Raw genomic sequence first — 14,535 nt, 5'->3', positions numbered from 1 at the left:
CTCTACTTCCTTCTCCCCCACTTTCTTTTTACTTATTTCCTTTGTGTGTGTCACGTTATTGTATTTTTATGTTTGTACACTTGCATGTGTGATGACTAGGGTAGCAGGTCCTCGGGCCTGCCCTTAAAGTCTTGGGAAGGGGAGGACATGGCCTTCTGGCTTAGTTCAACCTCTCTCTCATGGGATCTCCCTTCGGGGGAACCCCACCTAGTACTTGGGTGGGTCTGTTTCAGCAGACCTTCCAAAGAAAGGCACCCCTCTGGTTTTTGCCAGATGGACCAAGTTTTAAATACCCTCATCCCTGTCAGGAGCCTAACGCCCCCGGGGATTCAGGGCAAGGCCCTCTGATTTTAGAGGGCTTGTGTACCCATTGAACTTTTTTGTGTTTCACTCCTTATGTGTGTGCACATTTTCTTGACACCAGGTGAAGTTTTTGAGTGTGTTTCACACGCCATGGGCTTTCAAAAAAAAAAAAGCCCTACGGGATGCTACGGAATATATTTACAATAACAAAACTTGTTGTAAATACCCTCTAATACTGGTGGACACCAGGACAAAGAATGTTTCCTTGCATTGATGGTTAGTGTGAGGAAGAATTCCCCTTTACATTGGCAGTCAGTATGAGGAATCATTTTTCCTTTTGTTGGTAGTCAGTAAAAGGAAGCATGTCCTCTTATATTGATGGTAATTATGAGGAAGAATCCTCCCTTACGTTGTTAGTATGAGGAATAATGCCCCCTTATGTTGATGGAGTCAAATAATAATAATAATAAAAATAAAAATGATTTCTTACATTAGTGGTCAGTAAAAGGAGGAATGCTCCCTTACCTTGGTGGTCAGTAGAAGGAGAATGCATCCTTAAGTTGGTGGACAGTAGGAAAAAGAGTTTTCGCATTGGTGGCCAGTAGAAGTAAGAATGGCTCCCCATGTTGAGGGACAGTAGAAGGAAAAATGCTCATTCATATGTTTAATCAATAGAGAAGCATGCCCCATACCAGGGCCATCTTAATGACTGCCCCGGAGCCCCAGGTACATGGGGGGGGGGCATGATCAAGGACAGGTAAAGCAGAGTGAGTGCTGTGTTGGGGGGGGGGGGGGTGTGCACTGTCACTCCTGTCAGAAGAAGCAGTGGCTGGCTTCTTCTGACAGGAGAGGATTCAGATTTCTCCTCCCTCCTGCAGGGGGCAGGATAGAGCCGGAACTGAGGCTGAGAACTCACCTCAGTCTCCGCACAGGAGAGGAGGAGGAGCTGCCTTCAAGCCCATGGGGGAACCTGATGTATAAGGGCACAGTGATGGGGGGACCTGATGTATAGGGGAATAGTGATGGGAGAACCTGATGTATACTATTAAGGTGGCACTACCCTGTACATAGTTGGTTGGTAGGAGTAAGTAGGCTGTTAAAGAAAAAAATCATCAGTGACAGGATTACTGTACAATGTGCAAAATTGAGCAACACACCAATGGGTAAGACCTCAAATTTTTATGCCGTGTACACACAACCGGACTTTCCGGAAGACTAGGTCTGACGGTCTTCCCGACTGACTTTTCAGCAGAGTTCCGACGGACTTACGAACGAACGGACTTGTCTACACACAATCACACCAAAGTCCGACGGATTTGACTGTAATGACGTATGACCAGACTAGAATAAGGAAGTTCATAGCCAGTAGCCAATAGCTGCCCTAGTGTCGGTTTTCGTCCGTTGGACAAGCATACAGACGAAAGGATTTTTTGACCGGACTCAAGTCCGGTCGAAAAGACTCCGAAAGATTTGAAACATGTTCTAAATCTAAAGTCAGTCTGATTTTTCAACAGCAAAGGTCCGATGAAGCCCACACACAGGCAAATTGTCCGACGGATTTGTTCCGTCGGACCTTTGCTGTCAAAAAGTCTGGCCATGTGTACACAGCATTAGTTGCAATAACAGCACATTAAGCCTATTAGAAACATTATAGAATATTTTTCAATGTGCTAAATATACTGTTATTGAAACTAAGACCTTCGTAAAAATGTAAGGTTTATACCTATTGGTGTGATGGCCATTTTTGCTATTTTGCAGCTGCAGGTAGGAGTGGGAGGAGGAGGAGAAAATTTTCCATGATTGTATAAATCATGGCCCATCATCACTAATCTACTCTCCCTGATCACCGGCAGGCCATGGAGTACACAGAGATGAAGGGGTCTGGAGATTTGTCCTGTCCATCCTGCCTAGTGATTGCTCTCAAAGACAGGCCTGGCCTTCATACACCGGACTATTAGCCCACAGCAAAATTCCCTTTCTCCTAAATAGACGAAAATCCTTGCACTGGCCCTGCTGAATATCTGGCTATATTCCCTCTCTTGCGTCTGCAGATAATTGTGAACACCCTAGGTTCATCTGGTGTGTTTTAATTTGCCTTAACTATACTGAAGTATGTTGACTCCTATGCACAAAGGGGAATAGTCCTAGGGCCTCTCCAACTTGCAATCTTTAGCAGGTCAGGGTGGCCTGCAGCATTCCTCCCGGAAGACCTGTTGCCGACAGCTAGGATTGTTGTCCCCGGCTTGAGTTCAATCACACTGTCTTCATTAGCCCCCCAGGGTGTGGCTCCCTCCTCTGTTTTATCCAGGAATAGATTTACTTAAACGATGTAAATAGGGTACTGGAACGGTCCTTTTAAAGCGGCAGCGGGAATTGAAGGCTCCTACAGGTCCCAGTGGGAATAAGCGCTAGAACCGCAGGCTGTCTATGACAGTTGGCATCCAGCATTGTGCCTAGGAGCTAAAATGGCCAGTACCTGGGCTTGCATTGCTTTCACAGACCACTCCAAAAGAGCTCTTTGTGAAAGTAAACACAGTACTTGGGAGTGTGATAACACCACAAGTGACGTCATTGCAAACCCATTTACTACGGAGAGTTGGGCAGAGCTGTCATAGCTCTTTCTAGCCTTCTACACAGCAGCCGATCACTACTATAGTGATCTATTGTAGGCTGCTTGCAGCCAGCAAAAGATGACTGATGTCTGATCTTAGGCAGTCCCTCTGTCAGAGAATACAGGTGATGCATGTCATGGCTAGTCCTTACCACTCACAAAAAAATGTCTTGTGCAAGTGTCTCAATGGGACCTTGAAGCAGATGTGGAGTATGCCATTTGATTTGCAGGAAAGGGACTGGGAATGATATTTGCCTCACCTGCTCTTTGTCTACAGATAGGGTGCCCCAGGAGTCTACAGGCTTTTCACCATAAGGCCAGTGAGAATATGCTTGGACCTAACCCAAGAAACTTGGAGAGGGCAACATTGCTGACCCCAAGGTCTATGTAGTGGATTATGTGTAAAGGTTCCAGAAAAAAATTGGCCACACTGGCTGGAATGGTAATGCTATAGTGAGTGATGTATAAGGTGGGTCAGAAGATGCACTGTATGTTTGTTTATTTCTCTATACAGGAGAATAAACTACAGACATCATGGGAGGGGCCATAGCTAATCAAAAAGCAACTAAATCATTTTACTTATGTGGTTAGTTTGGGAGAGGAGGTGGCAAGATAGAAAGCACTCTATGTGAACATGCTTAAAGCATTTCTTTGGTAATAGTGTTCTAGGAGCACTCCTATCATTGCTCCCAAACTGCTGCAATCTTAGATATCTGCACTTTGCTTTATGTCAATGATACAAAACCATATCCAATTTGTGCAGTGTGCAGTTTTGCAGCCTCTGCATCCGTCTACATCTGTAGTTTTTTTTGTTTAATGTGAATAAAAGAATGTATTGAACACATTTTTGTCCCAGTACATAGTCGTTTACACAGTTCTTGCTCCCCAAAGGAGCTCACAATCTAATCACCCTTCCACACATAGCCCAATTTTGAAAGGAAACTTGTGGGAAGAAATCACCACAAGCATAAGGAGAGCATGCAGATTTTATGCACTTGGCATACTTGGTGGGAACCCAGGGCACAGAGTTCGCACACAAGTGTGCTAAACGTTTAGTTGCTGTGATGTGGTGGTTGTCCACAAATAATACACAACCAATTTATGAACCTGTCTCTTTGTAGTTTACTTTTTCAAAATAAAATGAGAAATGTACTCTCTGCCTTGGGCAGCATTTTTCAGGGGGGCGGCGGCACCGCCTACTGCAGAAGGGCAGAGGTGGCTCTTTAACCACTTTTGCTGGTTATACCAGGATGATGCCTGTAGCTGCAGGCATCACCCTATCATCGTTTTTAGAGGTGGTGGTCGGCTCTCTTGTAATAGCAATCAAAGCAGCTTACATAAAGGGGGAAAAGACCCCCCCCCCCCCCCACACACACCTTTCATGTCTCTCTCAAGCTCTCCCATCCCACCGGGAGACTTGAGCGACCAGATGGTGCATGTGCCAGCTGTCGGCCCCGCACGCACGCAAACATCGCTCGTCCTACACATGTGAGGTATCACCACGAATGTCAGTTCATGGGCAGTAATTCTATATATGGCACTTGGACTATTCATGTCTTGGGGTCTGATGAGGAAGCCACAGCTGTTCACTGTGAATGGCTGCAGCTTCCCCATCAGACCCTGAGACAAGAACGGTATACTGCGGCTGGGGTGGCATATTGGGGTGCCCGGTTTTAGTCTTGACTAGCGCAGCACAAAACCAAAATACACCACTGTTTTGCCAAGGAATACCAGACTGGTATTACAAAGGGTTATCGCTAAGGGATAGGTGTATTCCACATGTATAGCTCAGAGTCATGCACATTTAGGACCCTTGCTTTGTGTATATAATCTTGAATGCCCCCAGCATCAGACAGGTGATTCAGAAGGGAGGATAAAATTAGGTTGTGCCATCCAGATACCAACGGGGTTGAGGAAAGGGAGGTTTAGAAGTGCAATATAGTTGACATGTAAAGGAGTTCTTTAGACGACCCCTTCGGAGAAAACTCTCTGCTAGTTTACCAGGTTTTTATAAATGGTTGAAAAATAAATACCAAGGATTTGTTCTCAATTGTACTAAATTTCATTTGAATCAAATAAGTTGAGATGGTAAAGGTTTTCCAGATCTCTGGGTCCTCTAGCTCCATAATCGAAATTAAAATTTTAGATCTTTAGAGATTCGTGTGCGAGGTTTTTACCAAAGTAGCACTAAGATTTGATGTACCGGTAATCCTTACTTATTGTGCCATTCAGTTCTTGAACACAAATGTGGAAGTAGGCTACTGTCAGTGGGCAACATCTGTTTTAAGGCCAGACACAAGGATTGTTTGGGTACACACAAATAATAAGTATCTAGATACTTAACTATTAGATTAGGTTATAAGAAAGGAGAAGGGGTAAATAAATTACTTTTATTTATTCAGTGGGAAGCTTTGCAGCTGTGGGGGTGCCAGCTCATATATCTGATATGTAGACCTGGTATTTTTAAGTGGAAGACATTTCTAGCTGTTTAAGATTGTGAATGCAAAATTGCTAGTGGTGTTGATTTTAATCATTCATCCTTCTAACAAACAATAGCAACTGTTGCATAGCCAATTTTTCTCAAACTCAGAGATGACAATTTATGATTAGCAGCTATGTGTATGCTGTTACAGATTGCATTATTTTGTTAACTGTGACTTCAGATACTATTCGTGATTATATTTTAATATTGTGTTTTTATTTCTTCAGGACTTCTCGTTTTGCTTCATTCCCTGAATACTTGGTAATTCAAATTAAGAAGTTTACATTTGGCCTTGACTGGGTGCCCAAGAAACTTGGTAGGTAACACTTTCAGTTATGTAAACAGTGTGGGATATGCACTCATTTGGTGGGTATACATGTTTTACAGCATTTCTTTTATTTTAGATGTCGCAGTGGATATGCCAGATATCCTGGACGTTAATCACCTGCGAGCAAAAGGTCTGCAGCCAAGTGAAGAAGAGCTCCCAGACATTGCCCCCCCTATTGTTATTCCAGAAGATCCAAAAGGTATATTCAGTGCTTTGTCTGCTGTTAACAGTGATGAAAGCATGTATTTAACATCTAAACCTATTTTCCTAAGATGAAAATAATACGTGAGCAGGGACTCTGGAGGCATTTCACCAAGCTGTATTGGCTATTTTAGTTGTGTTCTTTTTATTTAACAATAATTGTTTAATCAGATTTTTTTTATTTTGCATACATTATTATACATTTGCATATTTTTTTTAGGATGTTCTCCTCAATAGAAACCATATAGAACTTTGCGTTTGTATTTTTCTCTACATGTACATACAAACCAAGCTGTCCAGCAAATGTGAAAGAGGGTGGAACAAGCTAAAATACTTATTTGCATGGTTTAAAACTTTACTTTAAAAAGTTTGTGCTACTATTGAGGCACCTTCGGCAGTGTTCAATTTTATCCTAACCTCTGTCACTTTTTGTGGACAGCTTAATCTGTATGCAGATGCAGATTTTAATAATTTAATGAGTCATTTATGAATGCCATGAAAGTTTGTTCTGGACTTCATTTAATTCAAATATTACTTTAATTTTTGTTTTTTCAGATCGTTTTAGGAACCAATTCAATGAGCGTACGTATTTTTATCCTTTGTATTTACTTGCAATACACCTTGTAATTTTATAAGTATAAGAAGGGTTGACGATACAAGCTTTCTGCCTATTGGGAGCGCTGTCTCTCTCAGCAAGACAGTATCCTACTTCTCATGCGATAATGGTCTGGTTATTGTATCTGTCTATAGGTCTGAAAGACCTTAACATCAGACCCTTATGTCTATACATGCTGCTCCTGCAGTAGTTAATCTCTCTCAGAAGTTAGCCTGGTCAGTGCGGACCAGGACATATACTCTTCCAGTGTCTGCACACATATGTTGCTCCCTCACAGCACAGCTATCCCCCAGGATGGGAGGAGCTCTGGCTGGAAAACACTCAACTAAGGCTTGTGGGTTCTGGTAGTCATGGTGGATCTCCGTTACTAGGATTTCTCTTTTAAATTTGTCGTAGCTGTTGTGACTTTGGCCCATCACCCAGTAGAGACCGCTTGATACTTTTCCACCAGCAGGAGCAGTAGCAATTCTGACCAGTGTATGTAATGTAATTTATATGTCATCGTGGGCTTCTTTATTTTATGGAAACCATCCAGCAGGTAAAGGAAAGAATCGATTGACCTATGTATACCATAAAGAATAATCAGATGGATCTGCCATCATCGGGATTCAATAAATCCAACATGTAATTTTTCTGGTGCTGTGGCCATTTAAAATGGCCTGCGTGAGATTCAAAAAGCCATGTAACCCGTTTCAATAGCTTTATCTACATGTGCAGCAGATTCAGGTATTTCTTAATAGTGCCACTTTTACAAAGGGTGCTATTACTGCACCAAGTTCAAAGATGATTACTTTGTTGATAACAAAACTGAAGGTAATTAAGACCAACTGTAAGCTAGTGCCTGTCTCTGTATGGTGTATAGCAGGTGGCATGTTTGTCTATGCTACCCTCTCCCCAACTATCAGTGGTTAAGAAAGCTGGCGGCTTCATAGCCAACAGCATTCTAGAAACTAGTGACAATGACAGTGGCCAAAACCTGGTGGGGAGCCTGAGACACTAGTGCCCCATCAAGTCCACTCTCTCCTTGTGATTGGCAGCAGGCAGTAGGCATATTTTATAGCCAATAGCAAACTCTCCATTGACTAAGGATCTGCCTTCTTTCAATTACATGGTAAGTGGACCTAATGGCAAACTAGTGTGTCTGGATCCCCATCAAGTTCCACCCACCCAGCTTCAAATCTCTTCAGTGGCGAGGGGGGAGCTCAGCTGAACTGAGGACAGCTTGCTTGCCCAAGATTCACGTACTTGTTTCCAGAAGGTGAAGGAATCTGTTGCCTTCACCAACATTTGTCATGCAGAGGCACATTCGAATTCTAAAGAGTACCTTCACACATTCAGTATGGTAATCCCTGTTTAGACATCTCTTTAAATTTACAAATACACTACATTAACCTCCATGTCAGAAAGCTGGCGCATTGTGGTTTGTAAAATATAAAGCTTTCAAATGATTTTTTTTTACCTAAATAGAAATAAATATACACATAATTTTACTGATTATACACTCTAAACAGTACTGTACTACAACACTGTATCCTTTCTCTGTATAGTCCTGTCAATATTTAGTCAGTGTCTACATTCCCTTTTCTCTTTTCAGTTGCGAGCCTGCATTTAATCCATCCATTTTGTCACTTCCACCAACAACTTGAAAACCGTTTCTAACTTGTCTCTCTGGGCAACAGTTTTGCATCTGTACACCTCTGAAAGAACAGATGAAAATTAAATTGAATTGCGTAGTATTTACAGTTCCTAACAAAAAAAAATATGGTTGACAAGCTGCCTCAATTTCCTTTAACAAAACCTTTTCTAAGCTCAATGATCCTTATATCAACAACCATTTAAATGTTGATTACCTCTAACTATCACAACACAGCTTGGAGCAGAGTTCTTTAAAATCACATTGCTTATTTGTATTGTCATGAATAAAGAAAAGGTGCTGGACCAATATTATTTTTTTTTTTCTTTAAACTTCATTGCATGTTCTTACTTAAAGTGGAACTGTAGCCTGGGTGTTTGGCAGCAGCTCTTAACATAATGTGCAAGTATGCGATGCTTGTTTGCCAAATATTGCTCTGGACCTGCCCTCTCCAGCATTGACAACTCAATGTACCCTTATCATTGCTCCATTTCTTCTGCATTTCAATGTTTTCCCTCTTAGGTCTTTGAACTGCCACTGATGATGTAATTCCTCACATGTGTGTTGGAGTTACATCATCCCAGCTCTTGGTGTTCGAGAGTGGGCCAGGAGTGTGCACTGCACATGCGCCACAGGCAGTGTACACCACACTAGGATAGTGAGAAAAGCGTTTACTGGCAATGAGATATGCTCTGTATCTTCAGCCAAAAAACAACTCCTACAAACTCTTTTTGGCAGGGTTTGTTCCACTTTATCGTTCTATCTTGCAGGAGGACAGGATTGTATAGAAATACCATGTAGACTTACAAAAAAATCTGATGGTGAGAGCATTGTAGATTTTACCCTTGCCCCATATGAATGCTTTGACAACACACCCCTTTGTGTCTGCCTCAATAATGCATCATAAAAAGGACTTGGTGGCACGTTTAACACTAAATAAGTGAACTAAAAGTTCTAAAAGTGTAGCTACTCTGGAAAAAAAAACCTTTTTTGTAATAAATCAAAGTATGGAGTGTTGTATGACTTTCACACATGTCTTTGTGTCATACTGTAGTTTACTGTCTGTAGTGAGTGAGCATCATAATACCTAGTTCAAGTATACTTGCCCCATTTACCCTTCATCTAGTTCTATTAAGGTATTGAGTCAAATTTAAAGCCAAACTCTCTGAATATATGCTCATAAAAGACTTGGTGTGGGTCAGGATGCTTCACATCCAAAAATGATCTGGCTGCAGGTTACACTGCAGTCAACTCTGTAATAGCATTGGCTACATATAGTAAGTAGTGTTGGCTTGTGGAGGGGCAGGAGTGACTTCGCTGTGCTGTTGGAAAAAAAAAAAAAAAGAGCATCAAAACTTTCATCCCTCCGCCACTCAGGTGCTGCCTTATATTTTTGTCAGTGAATTCTAGGCAGGCTATGATATGCTGAGGTGGATATAGCCCAATGATGTCATGGTCTCCACCTCAGCCAATCATAGCCTGCCTAGTATTTACTGCCAGAAATACAAAGTGGTTCCTGAGTGGCGGAGGGACGGAAATTATGATGCTCTTTTGTTTTCAGCAGCACAGGGAAATCATTCCTCCCTCTCCAGAAGTCAACATTGCTTACTGTATGTAGCCAATGCTAGTATAGTACCTTTGTGACATCCTCAGCAATCAGACTATTCTAGCATGTGGGGCACTGGATTGAACTAAGCTGGCCTATACTGAGTCTTTTGTGTGCATATATTCCTGGAGTTCAGCTTTTTCATAGGAAGAAGCGATGCAGTCAATTTTTTTTTCCTTTTTTTTAAAGCTTGTGTTTATTATAGATAATATTTTCTATTTATATAGTTGATTTTACTGTCCTCCTTTGCAGTAGTGACTTTATTTGATGTTGTTGCCATTTAATCACCATCTATCAAGTGTTTGTTCAAATGCCCCTTTTTCTTGAATTCCTATTTAAGATAGATTAAGCCCATTTGTTGAATTACGAGTCTAGTAAGAGAGATGCTAAATGGCCTTTCTGACACCTCCATGCAGCTCCTGACATAGATGAGTCTTCAGTGATGCAGCTAGCAGAGATGGGCTTCCCTCTGGAGGCATGTCGGAAGGCTGTGTATTACACTGGAAGCATGGGGGCAGAATTGGCATTCAACTGGATAATCGCACACATGGAGGACCCCGGTCAGTATAATCAGTGCATTGTGAGGGCTGCACTTTTGTTTACTGGTCAGCGTGAGCTTATTTTCTGTGGCATTATAGCTTTGGCTTAAACTGATTGAGCTGCAAAGAGATTTCATAGTGCTTCTAATAAAACGTACAAATGTTTTTTGATCTCTGATGTTATCAACATCATTAATTACTATCTATACTTGTTGCTTGGTGCTTGTAATGTGTTCAGCTGTTTCCTAATCCCTTTTCATTTCTTTACTAGATTTTGCAGAACCATTAACTATTCCTGGCGGTGCTGCTACTTCATCTGCACTGCCGTCATATGGACAAACTGCTTTGGCTAACCAACCTCCAGAAGAGATTGTTGCCTTGATCTCCTCTATGGGTTTCCAGAGAAATCAGGCAATTCAAGCACTAAGGGCAACGGTATGTTTTTAATATGAACCTAAACAGAATATTTTCTTATTACTGTTAAAAAAAACGAGATAACTAAACTCTTTCCACTATAGTATAAATTTCAGAGTGTTTAGTAGAATGACTACTTCTTATATTTCAGTTAAGCTCAACTAAACACTCTTATTCACCACCTTAACCTTAAGACCCCTTTCACACTAGGGCGTTTTGCAGGCGCTATAGCGTTAGAAATAGCACCTGCAAAACGCCCTAAAGAAGCTGCACCATTGTGTGTAGTGTGAAAGCCCCGAGGGCTTTCACACTACAGCGGTGCGCTGGCAGGACGTCAGAAAAAAGTCCTGCCAGCAGCTTCTTTGGAGCGGTGAAGGAGCGGTGTGTTTACCGCTCCTCCACCGCTGCTGCCCATTGAAATCAATGGGGCAGCGCTGTAATGCCGCCGGCAAAACGCCGCTATTGCGGCGTATTGCCGGCGGTTTTAACCCTTTCGCGGCCGCTAGCAGGGGGTAAAAGCGCCCCGCTAGCGGCCGAAATGCGCCTCAAATCCGCCGCAAATCCGGCGGTAAAACGCCGCTAAAAATAGCGGCATTTTACCGCCGCCCCTATCAGCGGTGTGGTGTGAAAGGGGTCTTACTTAGATCTGCCATTGCCATAGTGCTTCACTCCCTCACCCCAGCCTATAACGGAGTGACAGTTTTTTTTTTTTTTATTGGGCGTGTGAGGGGAGAAGTACTGATTTTTATCGATACTAGCTCCAGCTTCTGCAATCCTTGCAGAAGTGTGGATGACGCTGCTTGCTTCCTCTCCCCTCCTGCAGCATGTCCCAGGAGGCTGCAGGACCATTCACAAAGTGCCCCCCAATGTTGCCAGCTGTGGTTCCTCAGGAAGGCACAACCAGCTTTCAAATTCAAGATGGTGGCAGTAGGGACCTGCAGTGGTAAGGAGAACCAGCTGCGGGAAGACAGTGCTGAACTCCAGACACTGGTACTGTAAGTACTATAGTAATCTAATTGCCACTTTTGCTGGATCACTTGGTCTGATAAAGGAAGTTTGAAAAATAACAGACTTACTGGCCGGATCACCGGTGAAAAAATAGGTAAAAAAAAGGAAACTTACAGCCACCACATCTAAGAATTGGTAAGTTGCAATATAGTTAATTTTAGGTTTAAAATAACTTTAAGTGCCGTTGAAGCAGACCTCACTACCTTATCATGCAACTGGATTTAAAGTATGGGGTATATAAAAAACAAAACAAAAAAACCTTATACTCGACCTAGGTGGATGCAGAATCGATCCAATGCGCTACATCTGCTGCCTCTGCACTTAGAAGTGAGCGATCAAACATTGCTAATTTCTCAGTTCTCCCTTCTGCTCTGAGCAGAGAGTCGTGACTGTCAGTCACCAGCCCTCTGCTCTGCCCATCCAACATTCACTGGAGCAATGGGCCGAGGAGGGGAGAAAGCAGCTGGCTCTGTCTCCCAGATGCCCAGCTGATTGGCTGAGCCAGCTGCCTCTCCAGACATCTGGGTGGATCCCAACTGTATCCCAACTGTAAGGGTCAGTTCACACTAGGACGACTTGTCAGGCGACTTAGCCGCCTGACAAGTAGCGTCCCATTCTGTACAATGGAACCATTCTAATCGGAGTGACACAAGTTGCTCCGACTTAGAAAAAGGTTCCTGTACAACTTTGGGGGGTGACTTGAGGCGACTTGCATTGACTTCTATACAGAAGTCGCTTTGCAAGTCGCCTCAGCGGTCTCGTCCAGGTCGCCTGAGGCAGTCGCGCTGTAAGTCGTGCTGCCTCAGTGTGAACCGGACCTAAAGTCAGGATCTTTCCCCAGTCAGCATTTTTCCAAGGACTGGCTGAGGGACATCAGCTGACAGCGGGCTTTAGAAAGTTTGTTTATTTCAGTTACAAAGATTTGTAAGAGAAATCGGAACTAATTTAGGAATACATTAGTATTAGGAATGACAGCCAAGTACATATAGTGCCAAGAGGCGCTGACAGTGCAGATGAATTCTAGGTGTGTATGTATATGTGTGTGTGTGTGTGTGTGTATGTGTGTGTGTATATATATATATATATATATATATATATATATATATATATATATATATATATATACACTGTGTGTGTATATAACACATTAGGTTTCCTAGTAATCTTTTGTACTGTAGGATTCAGATTGGGAGAGGGGCCTTCACTACTCAGCCAATCAGTCTTGCTGCATGCACATGTGCTTATAGGAGGGAGATTGTCAGTCTTTTGCTGCTCCTGCACTGTCTAGTCACTGGTTGTGGTCACAGAGATATCTAAACTGTCTTACATAACTGCAGTAGAAAAAGGTCATGTCATTTACCTAGCTGTGATGGCTGATATGGTTGGTGATTAGCCATTCAAGCTGCCATCTTCGAATCATGGGAGGAATGGTAGGGTCTTGTGCTCCCACTCTCCCATACTTTAAAGCACTTGGTATTGAAAATGCAAGGGCTTGGTGATTGTCCACTTTGAGCAGCCAGTGCTGCATTATGTAAAGAAGGGAGGGGAGTCATAAATTCCCATCCCCTGAAATACCAGGTATTTTAATTTTCTCTGGAGGGAGCAAAAATAGGTTAGTGGGAGCAGTAATAAGTGGCACTATCATTTTTCCCTGTATTTTCGCTTTAAACCTACATGCACATGGGTGTATGGATAAATGCTCCAAGCATGCTGCCAGAAGTAGGATTGAGTCTGGTTAGTACTTGGATGGAAGAATGCCTGAGAATACCAGGTGCTGTAAGCTTTCCCCCCCTCCAGAATGGGGGGGGGGGGGGGCATCTGAAGCTGCTGTGTTTTGAGAGTATCCCGGGCCAGACGATCTTAGGGCAGGCTCAGAGGTGGTTTGCCCTTTTGCTTTACATTGGCTGTTGAAGCAGAAGTTATGGCATTATGGTAAACACTCAACCAGTAGTGGCCCTAAAACCAAACTAGGACATGCGGTCTATCTTAAATCTCAAGGCACTAAACAAAATTCTAAACATCCTTCTGTTCAGATTGGGTTGGTTCGATCAGTGATGGTCCCTCTGCAAGAGGTAGATTTTGAGTATCCATAGTCATCAGTGGTGCATATCTTCATGAGACACTTTTTTTCCAGGCTCATCAATGATTTCTGCGATTTGCAGTAGAAAGTTGCATATTTCGCTTTGTGACACTGCCCTTCGGGCTAGCCACAGCCCCCCAGGGTTTTACAATGCTCCTAGCCCTGGTACTGAACTTGCTGAAGATGCAGGGGGTGTTAATCTCAATAATTGTACCTTAATAATCCTCCTCAGGGAGCAGTCGATTCCAGATTTAAAGCGAAATATAGGAAGCATAGGGTATCATTCGATACATCTCTACAAGAGGAAATTATATCTGTTGAAGCAGTTCCCTACGTGCTGTTCTACTCCATTTGTTTTGTAGAGGAACATTCTTCCTGTCTGGAACATGAAGGTCCAAGCATTGGCTTTCCAGAGGGCTCTGTCCCCGAAGTATTGCAGAGCTCGAATTGGTGGTTGGTTGCTTGGAATCTGGAGAAGGGGAAACTTTCCTTCCTGTGATATGGAAGATAATAACCACTCATGTAACAAATTTAGTGAACCTTCCACACTACTTTGGTTGAACTTCAATTGCTGTTTTTGATTTTTGTTGACCTATGAGAGATCATCACCACTACTGCCACATTCATATCTGTTTGTGTCATCAATATTTATCACATGAGTGCATGTACATGTGATCATTTGAGCTAGCTGGATAGGTAGCACTTTCCTTTTTT

General features: G+C 42.7%; 1 protein-coding gene across 1 annotated transcript in view; it reads left to right on the top strand.

Annotated features, from left to right (window-relative positions):
• USP13 (ubiquitin specific peptidase 13) overlaps window positions 1-14,535 on the top strand; it is a 128,832-nt gene that overhangs the window by 97,664 nt on the left and 16,633 nt on the right. The window contains exons 14-18 of the mRNA XM_077487918.1: window positions 5,624-5,712; window positions 5,801-5,923; window positions 6,481-6,507; window positions 10,197-10,340; window positions 10,591-10,754. Coding sequence (XP_077344044.1) covers window positions 5,624-5,712; window positions 5,801-5,923; window positions 6,481-6,507; window positions 10,197-10,340; window positions 10,591-10,754 — 547 coding nt within the window. The remainder of the gene's footprint in view (window positions 1-5,623; window positions 5,713-5,800; window positions 5,924-6,480; window positions 6,508-10,196; window positions 10,341-10,590; window positions 10,755-14,535) is intronic.

Source organism: Lithobates pipiens, unplaced genomic scaffold (genome assembly GCF_037356315.1).
Source record: "Lithobates pipiens isolate NorthernLeopardFrog02 unplaced genomic scaffold, aLitPip1_a1.2 Scaffold_18, whole genome shotgun sequence".
NCBI lineage: Eukaryota > Metazoa > Chordata > Amphibia > Anura > Ranidae > Lithobates > Lithobates pipiens.
The sequence above is the reverse complement of the archived record's forward strand: the minus strand, read 5'-3'. Positions and strand labels throughout refer to the sequence as shown.